The sequence below is a fragment of the Pelophylax lessonae genome (assembly GCF_965119305.1).
Source record: "Pelophylax lessonae genome assembly, chromosome: 3".
NCBI lineage: Eukaryota > Metazoa > Chordata > Amphibia > Anura > Ranidae > Pelophylax > Pelophylax lessonae.
The window spans coordinates 164,078,758-164,105,626 of record NC_138770.1 but is presented as its reverse complement, the minus strand read 5'-3'; the positions used below and the strand labels follow the sequence as shown (position 1 = coordinate 164,105,626).

The following is a 26,869-nucleotide window of genomic DNA, read 5'->3' as shown; positions in this document are numbered from 1 at the left end:
TCCCATGCCCCAGTGGGAGCTGAAGGGGCAGAGCACAAAGCCATAACTCAGTCACAGTCTGTCTAGACTAGTCACAGTCTGTCAGACTAGTGATGCTGCAACTGTCCAGGTGAGGATTCAGGTTTTTTTTTTTTTTTCATTATCCCATACTTCTCTTTTAACCCGGTACAACTAGGCATATCAGGATAAACAGGATAAAGTCAAAACTTCTTATCGGCTTACATGTTCTGGGGTAGCAATGTAGAATGATAGCCAAGCAATTCGCATTTGAGAAAAAATGAGAAGTTGGCAATAGCAGCCTCCATGATTCTCATAGGAAAGATTTCCTTTAAAAATCTCTAGTACCATAGTAGTCAGATAATGTTTGGCTTTTTTATTTTAAATCGCTTTTTTTTTCCCAAGTCTTCAGATACAAAATTAAAATCATATCGTAATATCTGATATGCAACTTCACAAAATGGCATATTACAACACTAAATATAAAAAATTCTTACATAAGATTATATTAAAGTTACCCTGCTACTCCAGGATCATAATTATGGTGGCCCGTGTGTTAAATGCCGCTGTGTTTGCTGGGGATCAGCATTACAGCAGCGGTTTAACACAAGGGCTGCTACAAAGGTAAGCGCAAATATGCTCTTTTTTTACAGGTTGGCCTGACCTTAGTTACGTTTTAATAATTTAAGTAACAGGTTTACTTTATTGCACATTTGGTTGAAGACACAAGACACAAGCAAATGTTACAGTTAGCAATCCGACATTCCAGGAAAAAAACTGTATTTTTAAACTGTTAAATCAATGGGTTTAGTTTGGCTTTATGATTTACTGCGTTTCAGGGGCTCTTCAGCAAAATGGTTACCTCTAGCAAACAGAAACAGAGGCAATGCTGGAGTCAATTTACAGCATACACTCATTTTGGTAGAATAATTATTATTGTGGAATGTATGTTCCTTGCTAAAGAACATTGTTTTTTGTCAACTTGTTATGGGTAAAGTTCCACTTTAAAATCTCTGCCATGTACAATGAACATCGAGGGGGATTGTAGGGGCTTGTGGACGCAATGGAATGTCTGTTACATAACAGAGATCGGTAAATATATTACCCGGGAGCATTGAATTGAGCATAGTATCAAGCTGTCAAGCTGTGTATAGTTTGGTGCACTGGCAGCACCATTACCATGTGAGTGCTATCTCATTAGATGTTTTAATAAAGATTGATGGTTTTCAAGGCCTCATGTACACTGCTGCTGGTAAACGGACGTTTAAGAGAGGTTGGGGTTTTTTTTCAGCAGCCCCTAAACTCTCCTCTGTTATCTTATCTGTCCATATACAATGAGTCGTTTATAGTTGTTTAGAGGCATTTTTAAAGGTAAAAAATGCATTCAGAAGGAAGTTTATTGGCATTTGAAAAGCCAAATGCTCGTAACACTGTGCAAATTGTAATCTGGCAGTAAATACAGTAGAATATATATACAGTAGAATATAAACCACTACAGTCCTCTATTCACATGGGTAAAGTTCAATACCTATACCGAAAAGTACCATTTGTTGAGTGACAGGTCTAAGTATGCCTGTAACAGTCAAAATAAATTGTGATACAAACTTCCAAAAGCTTCAGACACAACATATGCAATAAACTCCCAACATTTTTACACTCCCTTCAGCATAGTAGCTAGAGTAGATTTTAAGAGAGTGTAAATCAGGGGTTGCAACCAGTCGATCCCGATCTACCAGTCGACCGCCTCCAGGTGACTTGTAGACCGTGCCTTCGGCTTGCCGACCCACTGTCCCCACATGGTCAAACACAGTAGGACTATTACTGTAATTTTTCACCTGAGCAGGCGCCAGGAAGGAGAAGGCAATTGCGGACTGAGCAAGGGGTCGTATCAGCCGATGCCTCTTTGGTAGTTCCAGTTGCAGTAAAAAGGTTGAGTGATATCTACTGCATTCTGCCTCAAAACTCTGCTACTAGAGCGGTGCCCACAGATGCTGCAAGGCAGAAGAGCTCTGTGGTGCACAGAAAGTGTCCTCTCCAATCTCCTGCTAGCCAGAGTGTCTTACACAATAATGAAATGGCCAAAACAGCATCTAAAATTATGTGAACTCCGTGTTACTATTTTAGGGGGCTCTGGGCAGTAAGGGTGTACACATAACTGCAGCAGGAACTATATGCCTTGTCATGCTTGTCGGGTGTAGCACCCACCAAGCATGACCCATTCAAGTGAATACAGAAACAATGCAAGCGCTCTGCAATCTTGTGCAGTTCAGGGACCAAGGGGGTAAAGCAGGCAGTGAGGAGGCCCTACTGGCTGACGCCGTCCATTGCACTACTGGCTGACGCCGTCCATTGTCCTACTGACACTGTCCACACACTGTCCACTGCTCCACTGACTGACACTGTCCACTTTGAAGGTAGGCTAAGTTTATATATTTTTACAGTGACGTTTATTTAATTATATTTTTCTAAAGTTTCCCTATCTACAGTGGGTACGAAAAGTATTCAGACCCCCTTAAATTTTTCACTCTTTGTTATATTGCAGCCATTTGCTAAAATCATTTAGGTTCATTCTTCTTCCTCATGAATGTACACATAGCACCCCATACTGACAGAAAAACACAGAATTGTTGACATTGTTGCAGATTTATTAAAAAAGAAAAACTGAAATATCACATGGTCCTAAGTATTCAGTCCCTTTGCTCAGTATTTAGTAGAAGCCCCCTTTTGATCTAATACAGCCAGGAGTCTTTTTGGGAAAGATGCAACAAGTCTTTCACACCTGGATTTGGGGATCTGCCATTCCTCCTTGCAGATCCTCTCCAGTTCTGTCAGGTTGGATGGTAAACGTTGGTGGACAGCCATTTTTAGGTCTCTCCAGAGATGCTCAATTGGGTTTAAGTCAGGGCTCTGGCTGGGCCATTCAAGAACAGTCACAGAGTTGTTGTGAAGCCACTCCTTCGTTATTTTAGCTGTGTGCTTAGGGTCATTGTCTTGTTGGAAGGTAAACCTTCGGCCCAGTCTGAGGTCCAGAGCACTCTGGAGAAGGTTTTTGTCCAGGATATCCCTGTACTTGGCCGCATTCATCTTTCCCTCGATTGCAACCAGTCGTCCTGTCCCTGCAGCTGAAAAACACCCCCACAGCATGATGCTGCCACCACCATGCTTCACTGTTGGGACTGTATTGGACAGGTGATGAGCAGTGCCTGGTTTTCTCCACACATACCGCTTAGAATTAAGGCCAAAAAGTTCTATTTTGGTCTCATCAGACCAGAGAATCTTATTTCTCACCATCTTGGAGTCCTTCAGGTGTTTTTTAGCAAACTCCATGCGGGCTTTCATGTGTCTTACACTGAGGAGAGGCTTCCGTCGGGCCACTCTGCCATAAAGCCCCGACTGGTGGAGGGCTGCAGTGATGGTTGACTTTCTACAACTTTCTCCCATCTCCTGACTGCATCTCTGGAGCTCAGCCACAGTGATCTTTGGGTTCTTCTTTACCTCTCTCACCAAGGCTCTTCTCCCCCGATAGCTCAGTTTGGCCGGACGGCCAGCTCTAGGAAGGGTTCTGGTCGTCCCAGACGTCTTCCATTTGAGGATTATGGAGGCCACTGTGCTCTTAGGAACCTTAAGTGCAGCAGAAATCTTTTTGTAACCTTGGCCAGATCTGTGCCTTGCCACAATTCTGTCTCTGAGCTCTTCAGGCAGTTCCTTTGACCTCATGATTCTCATTTGCTCTGACATGCATTGTGATCTGGAAGGTCTTATATAGACAGGTGTGTGGCTTTCCTAATCAAGTCCAATCAGTATAATCAAACACAGCTGGACTCAAATGAAGGTGTAGAACCATCTCAAGGATGATCAGAAGAAATGGAAAGCACCTGAGTTAAATATATGAGTGTCACAGCAAAGGGTCTGAATACTTAGGACCATGTGATATTTCAGTTTTTCTTTTTTAATAAATCTGCAACAATGTCAACAATTCTGTGTTTTTCCGTCAATATGGGGAGCTGTGTGTACATTCATGAGGAAGAAGAATGAACTTAAATGATTTTAGCAAATGGCTGCAATATAACAAAGAGTGAAAAATTTAAGGGGGTCTGAATACTTTTCATACCCACTGTATTTAGCTAGGTCCTGCTAGTTAATTTCTTTAACAAAATAGTTATTCAGGTAGATCTCTACCTCTCAAAGGTTGCCTACTCTTGGTCTAAATGGTGTCATACACCAGCAGTGTAGTATTTTCTGAAAATTTTCTCAATAATCTATACAAAAGAGGATGTTCTATTATTTATAATAGCTGCTCTCCACTATTCTGGGTTAAGGTGCTTTGAATATATGCTTCCCATTTAGGCATTGCAGTGCTTTTAGAGAAAGAATTTACCTGTTGGCATATGTTATAAAAAAAATTCATTTTTTGGAGGACTTTAACCACTTCTGGACCAGAAGGATTTGCCCCCTTAATGACCAGGCCATTTTTTGCGATTCGTCACTGTGCTACTTTAATGGACAATTGCGCGGTCGTGCGACGCTGTACCTAAATAAAATTGATGTCCTTTTTTTCCTCACAAATAGAGCTTTCTTTTGGTGGTATTTGATCACCTCTGCTATTTTGTTTTTTTTTTGCGCTAAACAAAAATAAAGAGACAATTCTTCAAAAAACATTCCAAAAAAAAAAAAACGTAAAAATCTAATTTTTTTAACATTTTAGGGCAATTTTTTGTCTGCTACATATTTCTGGTTAAAAAAAAAAATTGCAATAAGTGTGTCTACTAACTATGGGAAAGATTTATGTTATTTTTATTTTTTTTTTTAGTAGTAATGGCAGCAATCTGAGATTTTTAGTGGGACTGCGACATTGCGGCGGACAGATCGGACCCCTAACTGACATTTTTGACACTTTTGGGGGGACCAGTGACATTACTACAGTAATCAGTGATAAAAATATGCATTGTTACTGTAATAATGCCATTGGCAGGAAAGGGGTTAGCCCAGGGGCAATCAAAGGGTAAAATGTCTACCTAGGAGCGTCTCTTACTGTATGGGGGCGGGGCTTGTGAAATGATCACAGAGACCTGTGATCACAGCTGACAGTTCTTCTCTTTTAGCAGGGAGCGATCGCGGGTGCCAGGCAGCCACCTGCCCCGTGCATCGGAGTCCCCACTGCCGAGTGGGAATGGGAGCGCGCCGGCGGCTGCGCTCGCCCCCTAGCTGCAGGCGCGCAACTGACGTATACCTAAGGCGGTTTGCGCAGGAGGGCGAGCCTGCCACAGTATTCCTGTGGCGGGCGGTTCGAAAGCGGTTAAAGTGGTAAGAACTGCCAAACTGAAGAGGAAATGGTAACAGAATTGTGAAAAAAAATTAGTATGAAAAAACTTACTTTTAATTTTTTTTTATAAGTATATAATTGTTCAGTGGTTGATATAGTGGGGAAAACTTGCTAGCAGTGAATTAACATGCTGCATCTTCTACTTTCTCCCTGGGTGTAATTTGTATAAATATACCTCTAATAAACATCTTATGGGCGCACCAGAGATTGAACACATCTGCAATAGTTGATTCTTTAATTTAAAAAAATGATTGTAGAGGCTTCAAGATTTCACAATGATAATGGAGGTTCAATATAATATTTGTGTAGTTTCTCCACAAGTACTGTATGTAGGCTGGTGACATTGTAAGTTTATAATAGACAAAGTAATTGGTGCATGATCTGACCATATGATATTGTGGATCTTGGCATAGACCAGCTTTTGTAACATTTTTTTGTCAGTGAGAAAAAGATCGATTCTTGAATAAGAGTTATGGGCATTAAAGTTAAAAATAAAGTATTTTTCCTTAGCATGCAAGCATCACCATGGGTCGATGAGATTGCCATGTGTAATTAGGTGATGAATATTTGATCTCCTAGTAAATATAGAGGTGTCCAATGTTGTATTGAGAATAAGTAAGTGGCCCTTATGGCTTTCTAAATACAATTCAAAAGCCTAGATAGAAATATTGAGGGGCAAATATTGGGGTGATACGGATTAACAAGGGTGTATTATTATAAACATATTATTATTATTATCACATATTAGGATGATGAATTGTCCATTCTGATCAAGATGTAATTCATTAACTTTCAAAGACACGGATTCCTTGAAAGGCTATCATAACACCATTTAAAAAAAAAAAAAAAATTAGAACACGTGTAGACGATTCTGGTGAGAGCATTTAAAGCGGAGTTCCGGCCTCGGGGGTGAAATTTAGCTAAAAATACCCCAGGGACAGTCAGGGCTAGTACATTCCACAAATACTTACCTTGAAAATTTCTTCTCCAGCGCTGCCATCTCGGATGTGGGCAGCTGAAGCCAGCGCGTCCTCTTCTGCGTCCTCTTCTCCCAGAAGAGGACACGCCCGCACCGGAACTGACGAGCGGGGCCGGTGCAGGCACATTGATTCCTGGGAGCGATGACGTTCAGCTACCAGGAATCAATGCAAGGAGGAAGTGACGGCGCGGGCCGCGGCCGCAGAGGGAGGAAGTGGAAGAAAGGTGAGTAGATTTTCTTCAATAACAAGGTAAGTAAACAAAAAAAAAAAAATCGGAACTATCCATTTGTTTTTCAGGTGACCAAGAGCATGCGGATGGCCCAAAATCGATTATGTCGATTTTGAGGCCGGAACTCCGCTTTAAGTTGCTTAAAAATGATAAAGTGGCTTTGTTGGACACAAATTACATTGCTTTCCGCATTAATGGCTTCATTCCAAAGTGCTCTTCTTTTATGAGGGCTAATGAGGCCGTTAGCATTTAGCAACAATATATTGAGGACCATGTTTCATTAAAAAGTTACAATTACCTTTGTAGATGTTCACAGGTCGACAAGATTGAAGAAAAGGTGCATGAAGAAAACGCACCTCTGTGGTTTCAAGCAACAGGATGATGCACTGATTTGGAATAACATCCCAAATTGGTGAGTTCCAACTAAGAACAAACATAACTAGAAAAATAGAAAACCATAGGATAAACTGGTACAAGTAATAAAAAAAAGGGCTTAATAAAGTTCTGATGTACAGCCTAATGCTGGGCTGTGTATCATGGGAAAAATCAAAGCTCCAGGCGGAAAAGTCCCAAAATGAACTAACCATAGTAAAGTAGTTATACAATTATAAAGGAGAATGGTGGCAACAATCACTGCTTGGCAAGTCTAAGGTCAGAATTATTATCGAAGGTCAGAACAGAGGAAAATTTTATTGAACCAAGGCAAGTTTGTCACTGTGGAGAGAGTCTGCCCAATGTGGGTTTTCCTGATACTTCCTCTTCTGCAGTGGAAATAATGCCCCATGCTTTCACCATACGCATTCCTTCTTCAAGACAGGAGATCACGAGTGTTGCATTCTCTGGTAATAACACATTTTAGAGGATAACCACCACTTATACATCAATGTACGATTCTGGAGTGTTTTAAATAGGGAGAGGCTTTTTTGGGCTAAAGTTGTAGCCTGGGACTAATCTGCAAAAAGAGTAATGCCCACATAAGGATCAGGTAGAGGTGCAATGGTGTCTCACAGTTTGCAGAAGTTGTTCTTTGAAATGATAATAAGGTATTTTTTATGAGGGCTGCTCTCCAAGACCTAGACTGGGAGGGAATATTGGCATATGAACCCAGAACAGAAATGGGAATTCTTCAAAACGACTGTGTGTAAACTCACTGCAAAATATATTCCCATAGGCAATGCGTTTAAAAGGCTAAAAACAAAACCTGATCTCGTTGCTGAACATTGACTTGAAGGTCTTCTCCAAGATCATAGCGTCTCGCCTGGGCCCTCTTATGCCACGCCTCGTGCACCTGGATCAGGTGGGATTCATCTCCACCCGTGAAGCGCGTGACAACACGTCCAAAGTGCTTAATCTCATCCACTTAGCTCAAACATCAAAGAAGCCTTGTGTCCTTCTGAACACGGATGCGGAGAAAGCCTTCGACCGCGTCAGCTGGCGGTTTATGACAGCCACGCTGCGGTCGATTGGACTTGGCTCCTCTATGTTATCCTGGATTGGCCACATTTATTCGAACCCCACCGCCCAGGTGAAGTGTAATAGGATGTTGTCGGAGTCATTTGACATCGCAAACGGCACCCGTCAGGGTTGTCCGCTCTCCCCTCTGCTCTATGCGCTCTCCCTGGAGCCCTTTCTCTGCAGGGTCAGAGCCAACCCTGATATTTCGGGGATACGAGTGGGGGACTTGGAGTGCAAGGTATCGGCCTACGCGGACGATATGTTGTTCTCCCTCTCTAACCCGGTGATCTCTGCCCCCAATCTCCTCCGGGAACTGGACCTCTACGGTTCATGTTCCAACTTGAAGATCCCCATTGTTGGTTACCATCCGCCAGCTCCTGGCGGTGTGGTCCAAAGGTATTCACTCTTGGTTCGGACGCTGTAATTTGGTTAAGATGTCAATTCTCCCCAAGGTTTTATACCTTCTTCAGGCCCTGCCGATAAGACTGCCGTCGCCTTTCTTCCGACAGCTCCATTCCTTATTCGTGCAATACATCTGGCGCTCCGGCTCACCGCGTATAGCTCGTTCCCTCTTGTCCCTTCCTAAGCGATGAGGAGGCATTGCTCTCCCCGATGTGACTAAATACTACCAAGCAGTTCATCTTAGCCGTCTGCTAGACTGGCGGCGCCATGGGGACAATAAACTGTGGGTACAGTTGGAGCGGGCCCAATCACCGATTCCGCTGGGCAGCGCTCCGTGGTGCCGAGATTCGTGCCCGCTATCCCTGAAATCTCACCCGACTATTGGGGTTACTTTAGCGGTAACGGCCTCCCTCCTTTCCAACCCGTCGGTGTCCTCCCCTACCTCCCCTTTATTCCCAGTGCTGGGTAACCCAGCCTTTCAACCAGGGACCGTGGAAAAGCAATTCCTTTCTCTTTTGGCTCGGGATCGGGGCGCGGCCACCCATTTTCTACAGGCAGACGGCTGGCCGTCAATTGCTTGCCTAACGGACTCCTCTGGTCCATATACTCTGACGTTCTGGCAGGCGGCTCAACTACGCCATTTCCTGCACTCTTTGCCCTCGCCTGACCTTTTCAGCCGGGAACTTACACCATATGAAGTTTTATGCTCTGGTGAAGGGACTCTCCCCCACACTTTATCGCAAACCTACGCCATACTGGTTACTCCTCCGGAAGACTTCACGCCTGCGTATATCTCCAAATGGGAATGGGACCTCCAACTGACTCTCTCATCGGCTCAACGCGCTAATCTTTACGCCAGTGCTCTGAAGACCCCAACCTGTACGAAGTTGCAGGAATCTAATTATAAGGTGCTGACGCGGTGGTATAGGGTTCCGTCTTTACTGAGTAAAATGTTCCCGGGTACGTCTAATCTGTGCTGGCGGTGCCAGGAGGAATGCGGCACTTTATTGCACATCTTCTGGTCTTGCCCCAAATTAAGGGACTTTTGGGTGGCAGTGGGCTCTCTCCTACGGGACCTCACGGACCATACCATACCTGACACCCCAGCTTTCTACATCCTACAACTCTCCAGCATCCCCATGCGGAAATATAAAAAGTCGATTGTGCCACATGTACTGTCGGCGGCGAGGTCATGCATTCCACTCTATTGGAAGACTACACGGTCCCCCTCCATAGGGGACTGTATGCGCAGACTGGAAGGCATCAACAAGATGGAGGACCTGACCCTTACAGCGCTTCATAAGCGAGATAGATATGAGAAGACTTGGGGGTACTGGAATGTGTTTCTCATCTCTGATAGGGGAAAGGCTCTGATGTGCCCTTGAGGTTCCGCCGAATTGCGGTCCTTCTCTGGGAAACCGGTCCAGGTGTGGCGCCCGTTATCCCCCCGCCCCCTCCCTGTCTGTTCCTCCCCCCCACTTCCCTCTTTTTCCTTCCTCCTTTGTTCTCTCTTTTCTCTGTATCTCTTTCTTGCAGCCACCTTCGCTCTCCTCCTTCTCTGCCCTCCCCCTGGCTTCTCGCCGCCATACTGTACGGCTTTCCTACCTTTCATTATAGTTTCTTTATTCTTCAGGTGAAGCCGAATGTGCTCCTCCTATGGGGGCTTGTTTTCCCCCAATACGGTGCTGTTGACATGTACTTTGTTGACTTCTAAATGCCTTACTATTCACTGTATTGAATGTTATCTGTGGTTTAAGTTGATTGACCCACCGTAGTGGGACGCACTGTAGATGTGTTCTCCTCTGTAGTCTTTTCCCTGCCTACGAAGGTTTCCGTTGTACAATTGTTTTCTCTCATGATTCTGCCTCCTCCGACACACCGCTAATGCATTGCGAGAAGTTTGTGCACTATGGTTGTTTTGTGTGTGACATGCTGTTATCCCCTTTGTTTATGTATCTCAATAAACTTCATATTTGAAAAAAAAAAAAAACAAAACCTATGTGGCTCACGGTCAAAGTTAAAAAGCTATATATAATAAGAAAAGAGCTTTTAAAAAAATATAAAAAATGAAGGAACAATATCATCATTTAAATGTTATAGAGAATATAACATAATATGTAAAAAGGAAATCAAGAACGCAAAAAATTAAAATAAATGTCAGATTGCAAAAGATAGTAGGACAAACCCCCAAAAATTCTTCAAATATATTATTAGTAAAAAGGTCAGGTCTGAGCATGTAGGTCCTTTACAAAATCATCTGGAGTGGGTGACAGGGGACAAAGAGAAGGCAAATGTATTAAATACTTTCTTCAGCTCTGTGTATACAAAGGAAGATTGGGGAGTTCATGTCCATAATGGGGATTATATTGACACAGCCCCAAATGATCCACAATGGCTTAAACGTGATATGGTCCAGAAATATTTAGACAGAATAAAGGTGGATAAAGCACCTAGATTGGATGGTACACAAACGGATCCTAAAAGAACTAAGCTCTGTCATTTCAAAGCCATTGTTTCTTAGGGAATTTTTAGGGACTCGTTAATGACTGGAATAGTACCACTGGATTGGCGTAGGGCCAATGTGGTGCCTATATTTAAAAAGGGATCAAAGTCTTTATCAAGCAACTATAGGCCTGTTAGTTTCTATAGTTGGGAAGATACTGGAGAGTTTAAAAAAAGACCACATAGATGAGTTCTTGCTGGAAAAAAAAAAATATTTTAAAGCAACAGACAGCATGAATTCATGAAAGACAGAAGTTGTCAAACAAACCTGATTTCTGTTTATGAAGAGGTAAGTAAAACCTTGGAAACCTTGGCTGTGGATGTAGTATACTTGGATTTTGCAAAAGCGTTTGACATAGTTCCCCACTACCTTAATGTGTAAGGTAAAGTCTACAGGCTTGGAAAGATCAGTTTGTAAATGGATAGAAAACTGGCTAAAAGACAGAATTCAGAGAGTAGTGCTTAATGATTCTTACTCTGAATGGTCTAAGGTTATCAGTGGTGTACCCCAAGGTTCAGTTTTAGGATCCTTACTTTTTATTATCTTTACAAATTATATAGGGTCTGGGAAAAAAAGTATTATTTCTGTCTTTGCAGAGGACACCAAGCTATCCAGTGGAATAACATCCTTACAGGATGTCTCCAAATTACAAGCCAAACTCAATGCAGTGTTTAATTGGGCGACTATGTGGCAAAAGAGGTTTAATGTTGATAAATGTAAAGTTATGCACTTGGGGGTTAAGATTTTGCATGCATCATACATACTAAGGGCAGTACAACTGGGGGAATCAATGGTGGAGAAGGATCTGGGTGTTCTGGTAGATCCTACGCTTAATAATACCCTGCAATGCCAAGCAGTTTCCAAAGCAAGTAAAGTTCTTTCTTGTATTAAGCGAGGTATGGACTGCAGAGAGAGAGAGATATAATTTTTCCCCTGTACAAATCATTAGTAAGATCTCATCTGGAATATGCAGTTAAGTTTTGAATTCCAGTTCTCAAAAAGGATATCGGGGAACTGGAGAAAGTGAAGAGAAGAGCAACCAAACTGATAAGAGGCATGGAGGAGCTCAGCTATGAGGATAGATTAGAGGAACTGAATTTATTTTCTCTTGATAAGATTAAGAGGGGACATGATCAACGTGTACAAATATATAAGTGGTCCATATAGTGAACTTGGTGTTGAGTTATTTACTTTATGGTTATCACGGAAGACAAGGAGGAACTCTTTATGCCTAGAGGAAGAGATTTCATCTCCAAATAGAGAAATGTTCTGGACAGCTCAGTAGATTGCTTTAAAAAAAAGGCCTGAATTCTTTCCTAAATAAACATAATATAACTGGGTACTCCCATTTATAGGTAAAGGGGATTCAAAAATCTGATTGCTTCTTGGGGGATCAGAAAGGAATTTTTTTCCCCTGCTGGAGCACATTGAATCATGCTTTTCTGGGGTTTTTGCCCTCCTCTATGGGTATAGGATTGTATAGTTGGTGTCATGTTTTTTTTTTTTTTTTATTGCATGAACGATGAACTTGTGTCTTTTTTCAACCTAACTATGTGAGCACATCCCTTGGTAATATTTCTGGGAGATGGATTCATTTGGACAGGTGTGAGCCCTATCCATTCATCTGCTGGATATATCGCCTAAGATCAGCTGCTGGGACACATTTGGGAATTTCTCTGAATTTTATCTTATTTCTTCAAGTACTGTCCTTCAAATCTGCCATCTTTAATCAAATTTTTTGCATATCATCTTCCGTATCATTGTGCGCATCTTCCAATTCGTTATAAGCTTTTGCACATTCTCCCAATCTTAGACTTTATGTGGTCCGCTCTATCTCCAATGGCTGTGATATCAGCCTTAGTTTGTGGCATAAAAAGCATCATATCTTTATGTAAATTGCCCCCAAAGAAACAAGCATGTCCTTTAATGTAGTGTCAAGCTCAGACTTTCCAGTAGTCAGGAAAATGTCAAGGGGCTCCACATGTTCCCTGGTAGCGTCTGTGCTATCATGTGTAAAGCGGCAGGCACTTGTTGAAATTCAGTAGTGTTTTTTTTGCTCTGGATTTGGCTGGGATGTTGATAGGGGCATGGTGGTAGATGTGCTTGTGTATATTTGCGCAGTTATTTATCAAAGTATCTTGTACAATAAAACAATAAAATTAATTTTAGTGCAAACAAACACAATATTATATATATTTTTTGATGAAAAATAAAAGATTGTGCTGCATTAAGTAAATAGGTATCAGACGTCTTTAAATTCTGCACACCCCTGGAATGACAGAAAACGTTATGCTCCTATGCTGATATTTGCAATGATGCGAGGAACAACTGATCTTTACATACATGTGCTTACCCCACACTGCATTATTTCTTTATATGGGGTCTGTAAGGGTGTGACAAGGACGCTTTAAAAATTAATGGATTTTGTCTTACCATAAAATCCTTTTCTTTGATGTTCATTAACGGACACAGCTCCAGAATCTTCATGACCATTGGGTTATGTTGCAACCTACAGGAGTAGGACACTAGGCAGAAAAAAAAAACTTTACCACACCTATGGGGCAGTCCCAGGGTTATATACTATCACTCTCTGGTAAAGGCACTCATTTTTGTAGCAAGCAGTGTTAGAAGAAAAAAAAACCCAACTCAATAGAGGGTGGGTGCTGTGTCCATCAATGAACATAAGAGAAAAGGATTTTAAGGTAAGACAAAAATCCAATTTTCTTTTTCGTTCATTGACGGACACAGTTTCACAATCTTCTCGACCATTGGGACATCCCAAAGCAGTGTCAAATATGAGGGAAAAAAATCCCAAAAAATGCTAAAACCTATCCAACCAGGTAATATGGAGCCTAACCAAGAACAACTGGAGCTCACCTGAAAAAACATAACACCCTCAAAGAGGACTAGGTTCTCTCAAACAGCAGCCTGCAAAAACTTGCGACCAAAAGCAGCATCTGCAGACGCCAGTACATCCACTTTGTAAAATTTTGTGAAAGTGTGCACGGACGACCAGGTGGCCGCGTTGCAAACCTGCATCACTGACGCCTGATGACGGAAGGTCCAAGAGGCACTAAGTGCCCGAGTAGAATGTGCCTTACCAGGGAAAAGAGGAACCTGACCGTTGATGCACAAAGCCTGCACCACATCTGCCTTATCCATCTGGAAATGGTCGTGGCAGGCGCAGTCAACCCATCTGTAAGGACAAATACTGGGTCTGATTTCCTAAATGACTCAGTTGCTGCTAGATACACCCTGATCGCCAGAACCACATCCAGAGAATACAAGGCAATCTCCTTAGGATGTTTAGGCTTAGGACACAGGGAAGGCAACACAATATCTTCTTTCAGATGGAAACCAGAAACAACCTTAGGAAGGAACGACTGACAAGGGTGAAGCACCACTTTATCTCTGTGAACCACAAGGTAAGGTGAACGACAAGACAGCTTCGCTAGCTCCGACACCCTGCGTGCAAAAGTAATAGCCACCAAGAAGGCTACCTTCTGGGACAATGTAATCAGCGGAATCTCGCAAATATTTCAAAAGGCGGTGTCTGGAACTGCCAGCACCAAATTGAGATCCCACGGAGGCATTGGAGACCGCACTGGGGGAACCAGGTGGTGAACCCCCTGAATAAAGGTGGGAACCAGAGAATGTGTAGCCAAAGAACGTTAAAAGAAAACCAGCAAGGCGGAAAACCTGACCCTTGATGGTACCCAAGGGGCGCTGCTCTACACTTCATTGGAGAAATGCCAAAATTCAAGCCAACAAAAAAGGAACGGGGATGAACCCCCAGAGACTCACATCAAGAAATGTAAGTCTTCCAATTGTGATGATAAATCTGCCTAGGAGGTAGATTTCCTAGATTTTAACAGTGTGGGAATAACAGATTCAGACAACCCCTTATCCTTCAGCATCTGGCTTTTAACAACCAAGCAGTTAAAGCCAGCGACTGTAAAGCAGGATGGAAGATTAGTCCTTGAGCCAATAGATTTTCTCTGAGCGGAAGCCTCCAAGGGACATCGGTGACCAGCCACACCAGATCTGCGTACCAAGACCGGTGAGGCCAGTCTGGGGCCACTAGGATGACCAGAATCCCTTCTGCCTTGATCCTTCGCAGGAGTATCGGCAGAGGTAATAGAGGGGGAAAGGCGTGTATCAGACTATACTGGCCTCAAGGAGCCATCAGTGCATCTGTGGTGTCGGCCAGAGGATCCTGAGACCTTGCCACAAATCTCAGTACCTTCCTGTTGAGATGAGAGGCCATCAGACCCACCTTGGGAACTTCCCACCAGGGACACAGCTGATGAAACACCTGCAGATGAAGTGACCACTCTCCCTGGTCTAATGCCTGTCAAATCCGCCCACCAATTTTCCACCCCTGGAATATACACAGCAGAGAGGGCTGGAACAAAATGTTCTTCCCACCTTAGAATGCCAGCTACTTCCCGAGCCGCCAGGACACTTTTTGTGCCTCCTTGATGATTGACATTGTCCAATTGAATCCTTACCGGATACCCCTGAAGAAGACATGTCCAAATGGCCAGACAAATTCGTATCGTCCGAAGTTCCAGAATATTGATTGGTAGTCTGGATATCTCCAGAATCCAGACCCCCTGAGCACCAATCCGTGCCCAAGATGTCTCCCCACTCAGACAGGCTGGCACCTGTGGTGACCATGGTCCAGTACAGGGGAAGGAAGGATTTGCCCTGTAGAAGTGCCAGGGAGTGGGAAGCCACCAAATCAGGGACCCTCTCGTATCCTGGCTCAAAAGGATCAGATTGTCTAGAGACTGTGGATTCTTGGTCCACTTGGTGAGAATCTATCTCTCTGCAGAGGTCTCGGGTGGAACTGTGCAAACAGAACCGCCTCAAGGTAGACCCCATCAGGCCCAGCACCTGCATGAAAGTCCTGAGAAATTACCAACTGCTGGACAACAGGAGCTGAATGGCATCCTGCAGCTTTTAGAGGTTTTCCCCTTAGAGGAAACACCCTGGCTGAGGCTAAGTCCAGCATTAGATCCAAATAGTCCAACTTGGTGGACGGAACCAAAGCCAATTTTTAGAAATTCAATTTCCAACCGAACTCCTGCAGAGTCCTCACAGTTATATCCAGATTGTCCTTTACAGCAGTCAGAGACTCTGTTCGCAGAAGAAGATCGTCCAAGTATCCCATTACCGCGATCCCCCTCTGTTGCAACAATGCTAAAACCGGGGCCAACACCTTTGTGAATACCCGAGGAGCTGAGACCAAAGGGTAATGCCATGAATTGATAATGCTCCTCGCCCACGGCAAAGCGGAGGAAACGCTGATGCCCAACATACAGTGCCTTGTGAAAGTATTCGGCCCCCTTGAACTTTGCAACATTTTGCCACATTTCAGGCTTCAAACATAAAGATATAAAACTGTAATTTTTTTTTTTTTTTTTGAAGAATCAACAACAAGTGGGACACAATCATAAAGTAGAACGAAATTTATTGGATATTTCAAACTTTGTTAACAAATAAAAAACTGAAAAATTGGGCGTGCAAAATTATTTAGCCCCTTTACTTTCAGTGCAGCAAACTCTCTCCAGAAGTTCAGTGAGGATCTCTGAATGATCCAATGTTGACCTAAATGACTAATGATGATAAATAGAGTCCACCTGTGTGTAATCAAGTCTCCGTATAAATGCACCTGCACTGTGATAGTCTCAGAGGTCCGTTTAAAGCGCAGAGAGCATCATGAAGAACAAGGAACACACCAGGCAGGTTCGAGATACTGTTGTGAAGAAGTTTAAAGCCGGATTTAATACAAAAAGATTTCCCAAGCTTTAAACATCCCAAGGAGCACCGTGCAAGCGATAATATTGAAATGGAAGGAGTATCAGACCACTGCATATCTACGAAGACCTGGCCGTCCCTCTAAACTTTCAGCTCATACAAGGAGAAAACTGATCAGAGATGCAGCCAAGAGGCCCATGATCACTCTGGATGGTCTGCAGAGATCTACAGCTGAGGTGGGAGACTCTGTCCATAGGACAACAATCAGTCGTATACTGCACAAATCTGGCCTTTATGGAAGAGTGGCAAGAAGAAAGCCATTTCTTAAAGATTTCCATAAAAAGTGTTGTTTAAAGTTTGCCACAAGCTACCTGGGAGACACACCAAACATGTGGAAGAAGGTGCTCTGGTCAGATGAAACCAAAATCGAACTTTTTGGCAACAATGCAAAACGTTATGTTTGGCTTAAAGCAACACAGCTCATCACCCTGAACACACCATACCCACTGTCAAACATGGTGGTGGCAGCATCATGGTTTGGGCCTGCTTTTCTTCAGCAGGGACAGGGAAGATGGTTCAAATTGATGGGAAGATGGATGGAGCCAAATACAGGACCATTCTGGAAGAAAACCTGATGGAGTCTGCAAAAGACCTGAGACTGGAACGGAGATTTGTCTTCCAACAAGACAATGATCCAAAACATAAAGCAAAATCTACAATGGAATGGTTCACAAAACATATCCAGGTGTTAGAATGGCCAAGTCAAAGTCCAGACCTGAATCCAATTGAGAATCTGTGGAAAGAACTGAAAACTGCTGTTCACAAACGCTCTCCATCCAACCTCACTGAGCTCGAGCTGTTTGGCAAGGAGGAATGGGCAAAAATTTCAGTCTCTCGATGTGCAAAACTGATAGAGACATACCCCAAGCGACTTACAGCTGTAATCGCAGCAAAAGGTGGTGCTACAAAGTATTAAATTAAGGGGCTGAATAATTTTGCACGCCCAATTTTTCAGTTTTTTATTTGTTAACAAAGTTTGAAATATCCAATAAATTTCGTTCCACTTCATGATTGTGTTGATTCTTCACAAAAAATTACAGTTTTATATCTTTATGTTTGAAGCCTGAAATGTGGCAAAAGGTCACAAAGTTCAAGGGGGGCGAATACTTTCGCAAGGCACTGTACATTGGGATATGAAGGTAAGTGTTCTTGATATCGATAGAAGCCAGCAGATTCCCTTGATGAAGGGATGCCACTACCATGCGAATGGACATCCAAAACTTCTGTTCCCGCACAAAGCGGTTCAGGGCCTTGAGGTCCAGAATAGGATGAACTTTGCCTTCCTTCTTGGGAACTGTAAGCAGGTTTGAATAAAAACATTGAAAGTGTTTGAGTTTAGAACTGGTACAATCACCCCTTGTAGTAGCAAATCGCGCATTGCCCCAAAAAGACCTTGCAGGCGTTCTGGGGTAAAATGCAGGTTGGAAGGAACTTCTCTGGAGGATAAGACCACAATTCGATCTTGTAACGGACCGAATCAGCTCCTGGATCCATCTGTTTTGAATCAGGGAGGTCCACAGGTACGGAAAGAAGCAAAAGCCTCCCCCCAACACAGATAGGGGTGAGGGCGCCCCTTCAGGCAGAAGAGGGCTTGTCTGCAGGTAGGGAAATACCCGCTCTCGGCTTACCAAAGCAGGGCCTCTTGGAACCTCCGTAGGAGGTCCTAACGGATTTGATTCCTTGGTCTTGAGATCCTCAAGAATGAAAAGGCTGCTTATGAGTCAAGAAAAAAGGACCACATCTGCGACGAGACCTTGCCCCTGGAAGCCTGTGGAAGAAGAATACTCTTCCCTCCTATAAGACCCTAATGATTTCTTCCAGGAAAGTCCCGAACAAGCGATCCCCCCACAAAAGGAAGATCCGATAAGGCAGACCAGCCATATCATTTCATTTCATATCATTTCAGCCATATCATGTGCTGAAGGACCACTGCTGTCACGGACAGCATAGAAACAAGGGGAGCCGCATCCAGAGAGGCATCACAGACAAACTGTAACCCGTGGACCAACTGGTCTGCCAGCTCTGCAAAAGCAGAGGGAAGCTGTTCCCCCTCCAGATCCTGGCTCAAAAGCTTTGCCCATCCAGTTAGGGTCTAGGACACCAAGGCTATGGTGAATACTGGTCTAAGGGGGGGCCCTGGCAGAAGCCCCCACCAGGGCGACACCCCCTCAAAACCACGTGTTCGGCTGCCAGCAGCATGCCCCCCTGGCTCGATGGCCCTTTCAACACCCCCAAATGCGGACCTGGATAGGTATGGCCACCCCCTGGGGGCGGGAGGGAGAGGGGGGAAGGTAGGTGTTGGCAGAAAGGGGGTGGTCCACAGGGACCTCGACATAGGGGAGGGGTACGCTGTATGGGAAGGAGGGGAACCAGGGAGTCGGACCATCCCAGGGAGGGGCCCACGTTCACTCCAAAAGGCCACAAGGGAAAAAGGGGAGACACTACTTATCACACCTAGGAGCCCGGTTGGCACGCCTCCAGGCAGACCACCGCACCAGTGGAATGGGGGTGCTGCAGGGCAAGAGGCACGCTGTAACTCAGGCCAGGGCCAGGTCGTATGCTATGTCACGGCCAACCTAGCACGGAGCTGAGGTCTGCATGCACTCGCTGGCCAGACTGGGGAGACCTTAATATCAGGAATATCCACTCCATATCCACTCCATCACCCAGGCCGGCAATTGATTGTAGTTCTCACAGGAGCTGAAATAATAAAAGGGGGAAAAAATTCCATTTAAAAAATGAAAAAATGCTAGGACCAGAGATCCCAGCAAGGAACTAGGTCCTTACTTCTGACTAGGCAGAAAAAAACTAAGTGCCTATAGCAGAGAGTGGGAGTATATTTCCTGGGACTGCCCCATAGGGGTGGTAAAGTTTTGTTTCCTGCTTAGTGTCCTACTCCTGTAGGGGGAAGCATAACCCAATGTTCAAGAAGATTCTGGAGCTGTGTCCGTCAATGAACAAAAGAGGAAATGTTATTTCTATTTATTTTTTTATTTTATTTTTATTTTTTTTTTTTTACACATTTTATTTTTTTTACTTTAATGTCACTACAATGTGGCTAACAAGCCACTTTGGCGATAGCATGGAAGCAGACAAGTAGTCTTTATGGAGACATTGCCACCAAAGCTGATTATCTGAAAAGGAAACGGAACACCAACAAACAAAATAAATATAAAATCACAAACATACCTGGGATAATTTTATCTGGTCCCGATCTAGAACTAATTTCTGTGAATTCTCTTAAAATTTTTGCTGCTTTTTTTGCTTCAGACTTCAGGTTGGAAGGAATAGGATTATTCACTGCAAAAAAAATACAGATGATTTATTGTTTCTGTACAGTATATGAGTAGATGTGAGTTTCAGTTTTAGTACTTCCTATAATTATAGGAACTTCATTAGGGAATACAGTTTCACCAATTGGAACCTAACTAAGCCAAGTAAACACTTTGGGCTTGCTGAATTTGTCAAGCAACACACAAATTGAAGGTGTGTTTGTAAAGTAGATGTAAACCTGTAAACCTTGTGTGAATTTGGACACGGAGCTGCCGATCGGCCCACCCCCTATATCTCCTGATTGGCTAACTGACTTTGACTGACAGCAGCGGGAGCCAATGGCGCCACTGCGGTGTCTTAGGCCAATCAGGATGGAGAGTCAAGCGCAAAAGTTGCAAGAATGCATTAAGATAAAAAAAAAACCTTCTGCCTTTACAACTCGTTTAAATAGATGTCTTCAGCGCAGTGGTGGGTCCTTGCGACCTTGCAGTCACAGGATGTCTTCAGTCTGAAACCAGTGTTTACTAAATGGAAGACAGTAGTCCGGAAACCAGACCAAGCAACAGTCCTGTTCGGACTGTGGCCCTGCCTGGATGTTCTCTCTCTTTGGTCTCCCTCCTGTCTGTCGCTATCATCTTTACAGCTGGCGGGGCAAGAGGTGCTGCATATCGGGACTCATTGGTAATCACCTGCTTGTTAATGTAATAAGTTGGCTCCCGCCCTCTGTCCCAACATGCAGCACAGCTCGCTGTGAGGATAATAGTGGCAACCGGGCGGGAGACCAGAGAGAGAGAACATCCAGCTACTATGTGCCTCTGCCCCGATAGGAGTGTGCAGGCAAGGATGAATAATGAAAGGGGGACTGTAAGGTCAGAGATGGGACTGACTGACTGCCAGGCCACAGTGATGTGTAAAGGGGACACTGTGTAAAGGAGGCACTGTGATGTGTAAAGGGGCATTGTGATATGTAAAGGGGGTACTGTGATGTGAAGGGGAACTAAGGACACTGTTGTTGTTGGACTGCTTAAAGGGAGGACTGCAATTTGAAGTGGGTCTTTCATGTAAAGGGGGACTGTGGACACTGATGTAAAGGGGGAGCACTGATGTTAAGGGGGGGTTGTAATGTGAAGTGGGGGCTGAAGACACAAATGTACGGGGGGGGGACTGTGATGTTATAGGGGGCTGCGATGTGTTAGAATGAGGTTCAGATCTCTGTCATAAGAAAATTTTACAAACTAGACCCCTGTGAATTTCAATTCAAGACCCCGAGTCTAAACTGAATGCGAGTATTGAAGCCAGAACTGCTTTTTTATATTTACTTAATTTTGAGTTGCACTCTAAAAGAGAAGGGAGTGATCCCAAAATAAATCTACATACTCCCCTAGATGGCTGCAGCACGATCCAAGATTTCTGTGGATCATGACCTAAAGTGAAGTGCATGGCTCCTGAGGTTTGCAGAGTGCACGCACTAACACAGGAAGAAATTGGCCGGGTAGCAGAGTGGCAGGAGAGCGTCAGGACATCACTTAGGCAATGCTCTCCTGCAAGAACTGAGCCTCCCTGCTGTACCGATTAGTTCCTCAGTCTTTCTCCTTCCTGCTTGCAGCTCTATATATGGACATCTGTCAGTGTGCCTCTCAGTGAGGAAGCTGACAGGTTCAGAGAGGCACGCTGACAGTGGAAGCATCAAGGGATGGATATGGACAGCCAAAGTGCCAGAGGTGGCCCAGGGGCCACAACTGGCCCAGGTCTGCTGTCACTGCAACATCTGCAGAACAGCTTGTTTTTTTGAAAAACAACAGACAACTGCTGCTCAACTCTCCCAATAAACTTCCCTACATGCAGGTGGGGGACTCAGATCTGGCATCTGACAATGATTTTGACCATTGGCACTCGTCCTTCCATTTAGCTTACAAAGACGTGCTAAACATCTCCCTTGTAGAGGCTAATGTCATCGTCATGACTTGATGGTACATGATCCCTCTTCGATTGTCAAGGCTTTATCCGTCTCCATCTCCCCTGTGTTTCTGAGGATGCCAAACACTTGGAAGTATGCATCATATCTGGTGGGAGTGTCCAAGGTTGCGAGGTTTCCAACACTCTGCATGCAGAGGTAATAGCCACTAAAAAGGCTACCTTTTGTGATAGTGTAGGCAGAGGAATCTCCCTAATGTGTTCAAAAGGAGGTTTCTGAAGAACTGACAGTACCAGGTTAAGATCTCCCAGAGGTAACGGGGGACCATACCGGGGAGCCATGTGGCGAAAACCCTGAATAAAAGTGTGAATCAAAGAATACGTGGCTAAAGGGAGTTGAAAAAACACTGCTAGAGCCAACACCTGGCCTTTGATAGTTCCCAAGGCCAACCGGTGCTCAACCCCTCTTTGGAGGAAAGTCAATATCCTAGCCACTAAAAAAAAGCACGGATGCACCTTAATGGATTAACACCATGCAATGTACATAAATCTTCCTAGAGGTAGACTTTCTGGCCTTCAACAGCGTGGGAATCACAGAGTCAGAAAGACCCCTATCCTTCAATAGCTGGATTTCAACAGCCACGCCATTAAGGCCAGCGATTGTAAAGCAGGATGGAAGATCGGCCCTTGAGACAGCAGATCTTCCCTGAGAGGAAGTCTCCAAGGAGCATCAGGGACCAATCTCACCAGATCGGTGTATCAAGACTGGCGAGGCCAGTCTGTAGCCACCACAATTACTTGAGTCCCTTCCACCTCTATTCTGCACAGAAGCCTTGGCAGCAGTTTTAGTGGGGGAAACACATAGATCAGACAATACTCTCCATCCCCAAGGAGCCACTGGTGTGTCTGTGGCATCTGCCAGAGGATCTGTCAGGAAGGTCCTGCCAGGAGACAAGCTGGCAACCGCAGGCAAGATCCTGCCCCTTGAATTTCCCAAAGCTAATTGGCTAATTGGCAAATGTGAAAGCCCCAGCATGTGAATTGAGTGTGCTGTGCACCTGATGACAGTTAAGCATCAAGAGGCCTATTTAAGCTAGATCTGCTCCCAGGATCAGTGCTGTCTCGTCTACAGCATTCCGTGCCAGTCCTGCTTCCTGTTACCTGTGTTGTTCCTGAGATCTTGACCCGGCTTGCCTTTGACTACTCCAGTTCTCTGCCTGCACCGACCCCGGCTTGTTCTTTGACCATTCTCCAGTCTCTCCACTTGTACCTGATCTGACCTCTCTGTGTATGACCCGGCTTGTCTGACTCTGCTTACCTTCCAGTATTCCTCGAGGCTCCCTAGTTGCTGCATTGATCCAACTACTCCCAGGACACCTGCCTCCATCTGGAACTCTACACTACCAGCAGTCCTGCAGCCTGCACGTCCACCGGCACTCGTGCGACTCTGCACTCTGCGCTTCCTGTTTACTCTATCAGGGGCTCTGAGTCAGAGGTGTAAGAGAGGCCTTCCTCCGCACATTCAGGCTCTACCTACCAGGTACATGACAGTACGAGACAGCCATGTCTGAGCCTGAGTGAGGAACCTCTCCCCTGGATGAATTATGCCCACACCTGGCCGGCCTCACACAGGCCGTCAAGAGCCTGCAGGAAGGTTATACACGGTTGGAGGAATGTGTTCAGACGCTGTCAACACCATCCACAGCTTCTAATGCTGCATCCTCACTTTCTGCTGGGAACTCTGCACCATCCACAGTTGTGATGCTCCACCCGGAACCCAGAGTACCTACCCCCGAAAGATGCTCGGGTGATCGCAGCAAGTTCAGGGCTTTCTGCACCGCCTGCAAACTTTATTTTGCTTTACAGCCCCGCACCTTCTCTTCGGAGACCACGAAAGTTGGGTTTGTCATCTCCCTGCTGCAGGGGGAACCCCAAGCATGGGCTCATCGTCTTCTAGAGCAGAAAGCCTCTTCACTGGACATCCTTTCCTCTTTCTTCTTGGGTTACACAGGAGATCCAGTTCAAATCACCCTACTGCAAACAACATTGCATGCCAGGACCACCATGTTCCCCATCAGCCTTGTTATATATGGATACTGACCCTGAGGTTTGCAAATCTGTCCCTACCACGTACCTGGACTTTTCAGACGTTTTCAGTAAAAAAGGAGCAGAAACTCTCCCTCCTCATAGATCCTATGATTGCCCCATTGAGCTTCTCCCAGGGGCTGAGGTGCCTTTCGGACGAATCTTCCCCTTATCTGAACTGGAACTCGTAGCTCTCAAGGACTACATTGATGAGAGTCTAAAGAAAGGGTTCATTCGCACATCAACCTCTCCAGCTGGAGCAGGCATCTTTTTTGTGGAAAAAAAGGATCATTCTCTCCGACCTTGTGTCGACTATCGTGAGCTCAACAAAGTCACGGTCAAGAACAGGTACCCCCTACCTTTGGTACCCAAACTTTTTCAAAGACTCAGGTCAGCCACAATCTTTACAAAGCTGGATCTCCGAGGGGCATACAATCTGGTCCGCATACAAGCTGGGGATGAGTGGAAGACGGCATTTCGTACCCGATTCGGGCATTTTAAGTACCTGGTGATGCCTTTTGGCTTATGTAATGCCCCTGCCACATTCCAGCATTTTGTCAATGACATTTTTAGGGACTTTCTGGATCTCTTTGTCATCGTCTACCTGGATGATATTTTGATCTTTTCCCCTTCTTTAGAAATCCACCAAGGACACGTAAGAAAGGTGCTGACCCGCCTTCGACAACATGGCCTGTACGCCAAACCAGAGAAATGTGAGATCGAGCGTCAAAGCATCCAGTTCCTGGGATTAATAATCTCCAATGATGGTATAAAGATGGATCCTCAAAAGGTCACAGCCATTCTGGATTGGCCAGCTCCCACAGATAAGAAGGGAGTACAGCGCTTTGTAGGATTCGCAAACTTCTACAGAAAATTCATAAAGGGGTTCTCGGCCATCATTTCTCCCATCACACAGTTGACCAAGCATAGCAACCGGTTTTCCTGGACTCCCGAAGCCCAATCCGCTTTCGAGACTCTTAAGCAACTGTTCACATCTGCACCTATTCTTAAACATCCTGATCCAACCTTACCATACGTGTTGGAGGTTGACGCATCAGAATCGGCAGTAGGAACAGTACTCTCTCAACGCCAGGGGGCCAAAGCCCTTCTGCACCCAGTTGCATTCTTTTCTCTTAAGCTGTCATCGGCAGTAAATAATTATGACGTAGGGGACCGTGAATTTCTTGCAATAAAGGCTGGACTAGAGGAATGGAGATATCTCTTGGAAGGGGCAGCTCACCCCATACTCATTTTTACAGACCATAAAAATCTTGAGTACTTAAGGACAGCAAAACGTCTGAGACCACGTCAAGCCCGGTGGGCATTGTTCTTTTCAAGATTTTCCTTCCACATAACCTTCAGGCCTGGGTCGAAGAATACTAAACCCGACGCTCTTTCCCGCATGTTTGGTGAACCTGAGGAAATAGAGCTTCCTGACACCATTCTTTCCTCTGGAAACTTTCTCTTATTGCAAGAGGACATTTTTTCCCAAATCAGGCAAGCTTCGGTAGGAGTCTCCGCTTCTTCCGAAACACCATTGCAAGTAAGGAATGGACTTTTATGGCATCAAGACAAAATCTTTGTCCCAGAAGAAGTATGTTTCCCTGTCTTAAGCTTATGCCACGACCACGCATTAGCAGGTCACTTTGGAGCTAGTAAGACAATTGAGCTGGTCCAGCGTACCTTCTGGTGGCCTCATCTGGATAAGGACTGCAGAAAGTATGTGGAGACATGCACCACTTGTGCCCGAAACAAGGGTAACAGGACCAAAGCATGGGGTCTGCTTCAACCACTGCTAATCCCGGACAGACCATGGAGAATGATCTCAATGGATTTCATTGTGGAACTCCCTTCTTCAGAAGGGTACACAACCATTTATGTAGTCGTTGATCGGCTGTCCAAAATGGCACATTTTCTTCCTATGAAAAGCACACCATCTGCTCTAGAGACAGCATGGATTTTTATCAAGGAGATAGTGAGGCTCCATGGAATCCCAGCTAACATTGTATCTGATCGAAGGGTTCAATTCACCTCAAGGTTTTGGAAAGCCATCTCAAGAACCCTGGAAATTGACCTATCCTTCTCTTCGGCCTATCACCCCCAAACTAATGGCCAGACGGAAAGGACCAAACAAACCCTGGAGCAATACCTGCGCTGCTTTTCTTCCTTTTCCCAAGATGACTGGATATCATTACTTCCTCTAGCTGAATTTGCCTACAACAATTCCAACCACTATGCTACCAAACAATCCCCATTCTTTGCCAACTATGGCTTCCACCCATCTTTTCTACCCAGCACTATCTTGGAAAGCTCTGTTCCAGCTGTGCTAGAAACCGTAACCTTCCTGGAAACCAACAACACTCTACTACAGGAAACAATAACCAAGGCACAGGAGTACAACAAGAGAATGTTTGATAGGAAAAAGCGTGGCAAATTAATTCTGGAGCCTGGCAATCAAGTGTGGTTATCCACCACCAACTTAAAATTAGCATGTCCATCAAGGAAACTGGGACCTAAGTTTGTGGGGCCATTCCCTGTAAAGAGAAGGATCAATAATGTGGCTTACGAATTGGAATTACCAGCCTCCTTTAGGATCCACCCGGTCTTTCATGTGACCCTTCTGAAACCTGCCTCTCCCAACCCCTTCCCGGAACGAAACTCTGGCCCACCCGAGCCAACAATAGTAGGGGGAGAAGAGGAATATGAAATTGAGGCAATTATGGACTGCAGGAAAAGAGGTAACCAAATCCAGTTCCTGATCAAATGGAAGGGATATGGCCCCGAGGACAATTCTTGGGAACCCGAAAACAACATCTACGCCAGAAGACTCCTTCAGACGTTTAAACGGTCCCATCCGGATAAGATGGGCCAGTTGGGCATCCGGA

General features: G+C 44.7%; 1 protein-coding gene across 1 annotated transcript in view; it reads right to left on the bottom strand.

Annotated features, from left to right (window-relative positions):
* Positions 1–26,869, bottom strand: part of SH3YL1 (SH3 and SYLF domain containing 1) — a 269,051-nt gene that overhangs the window by 186,502 nt on the left and 55,680 nt on the right. Inside the window, exon 2 of the mRNA XM_082251297.1 lies at positions 19,902–20,012. Coding sequence (XP_082107423.1) covers positions 19,902–20,012 — 111 coding nt within the window. The remainder of the gene's footprint in view (positions 1–19,901; positions 20,013–26,869) is intronic.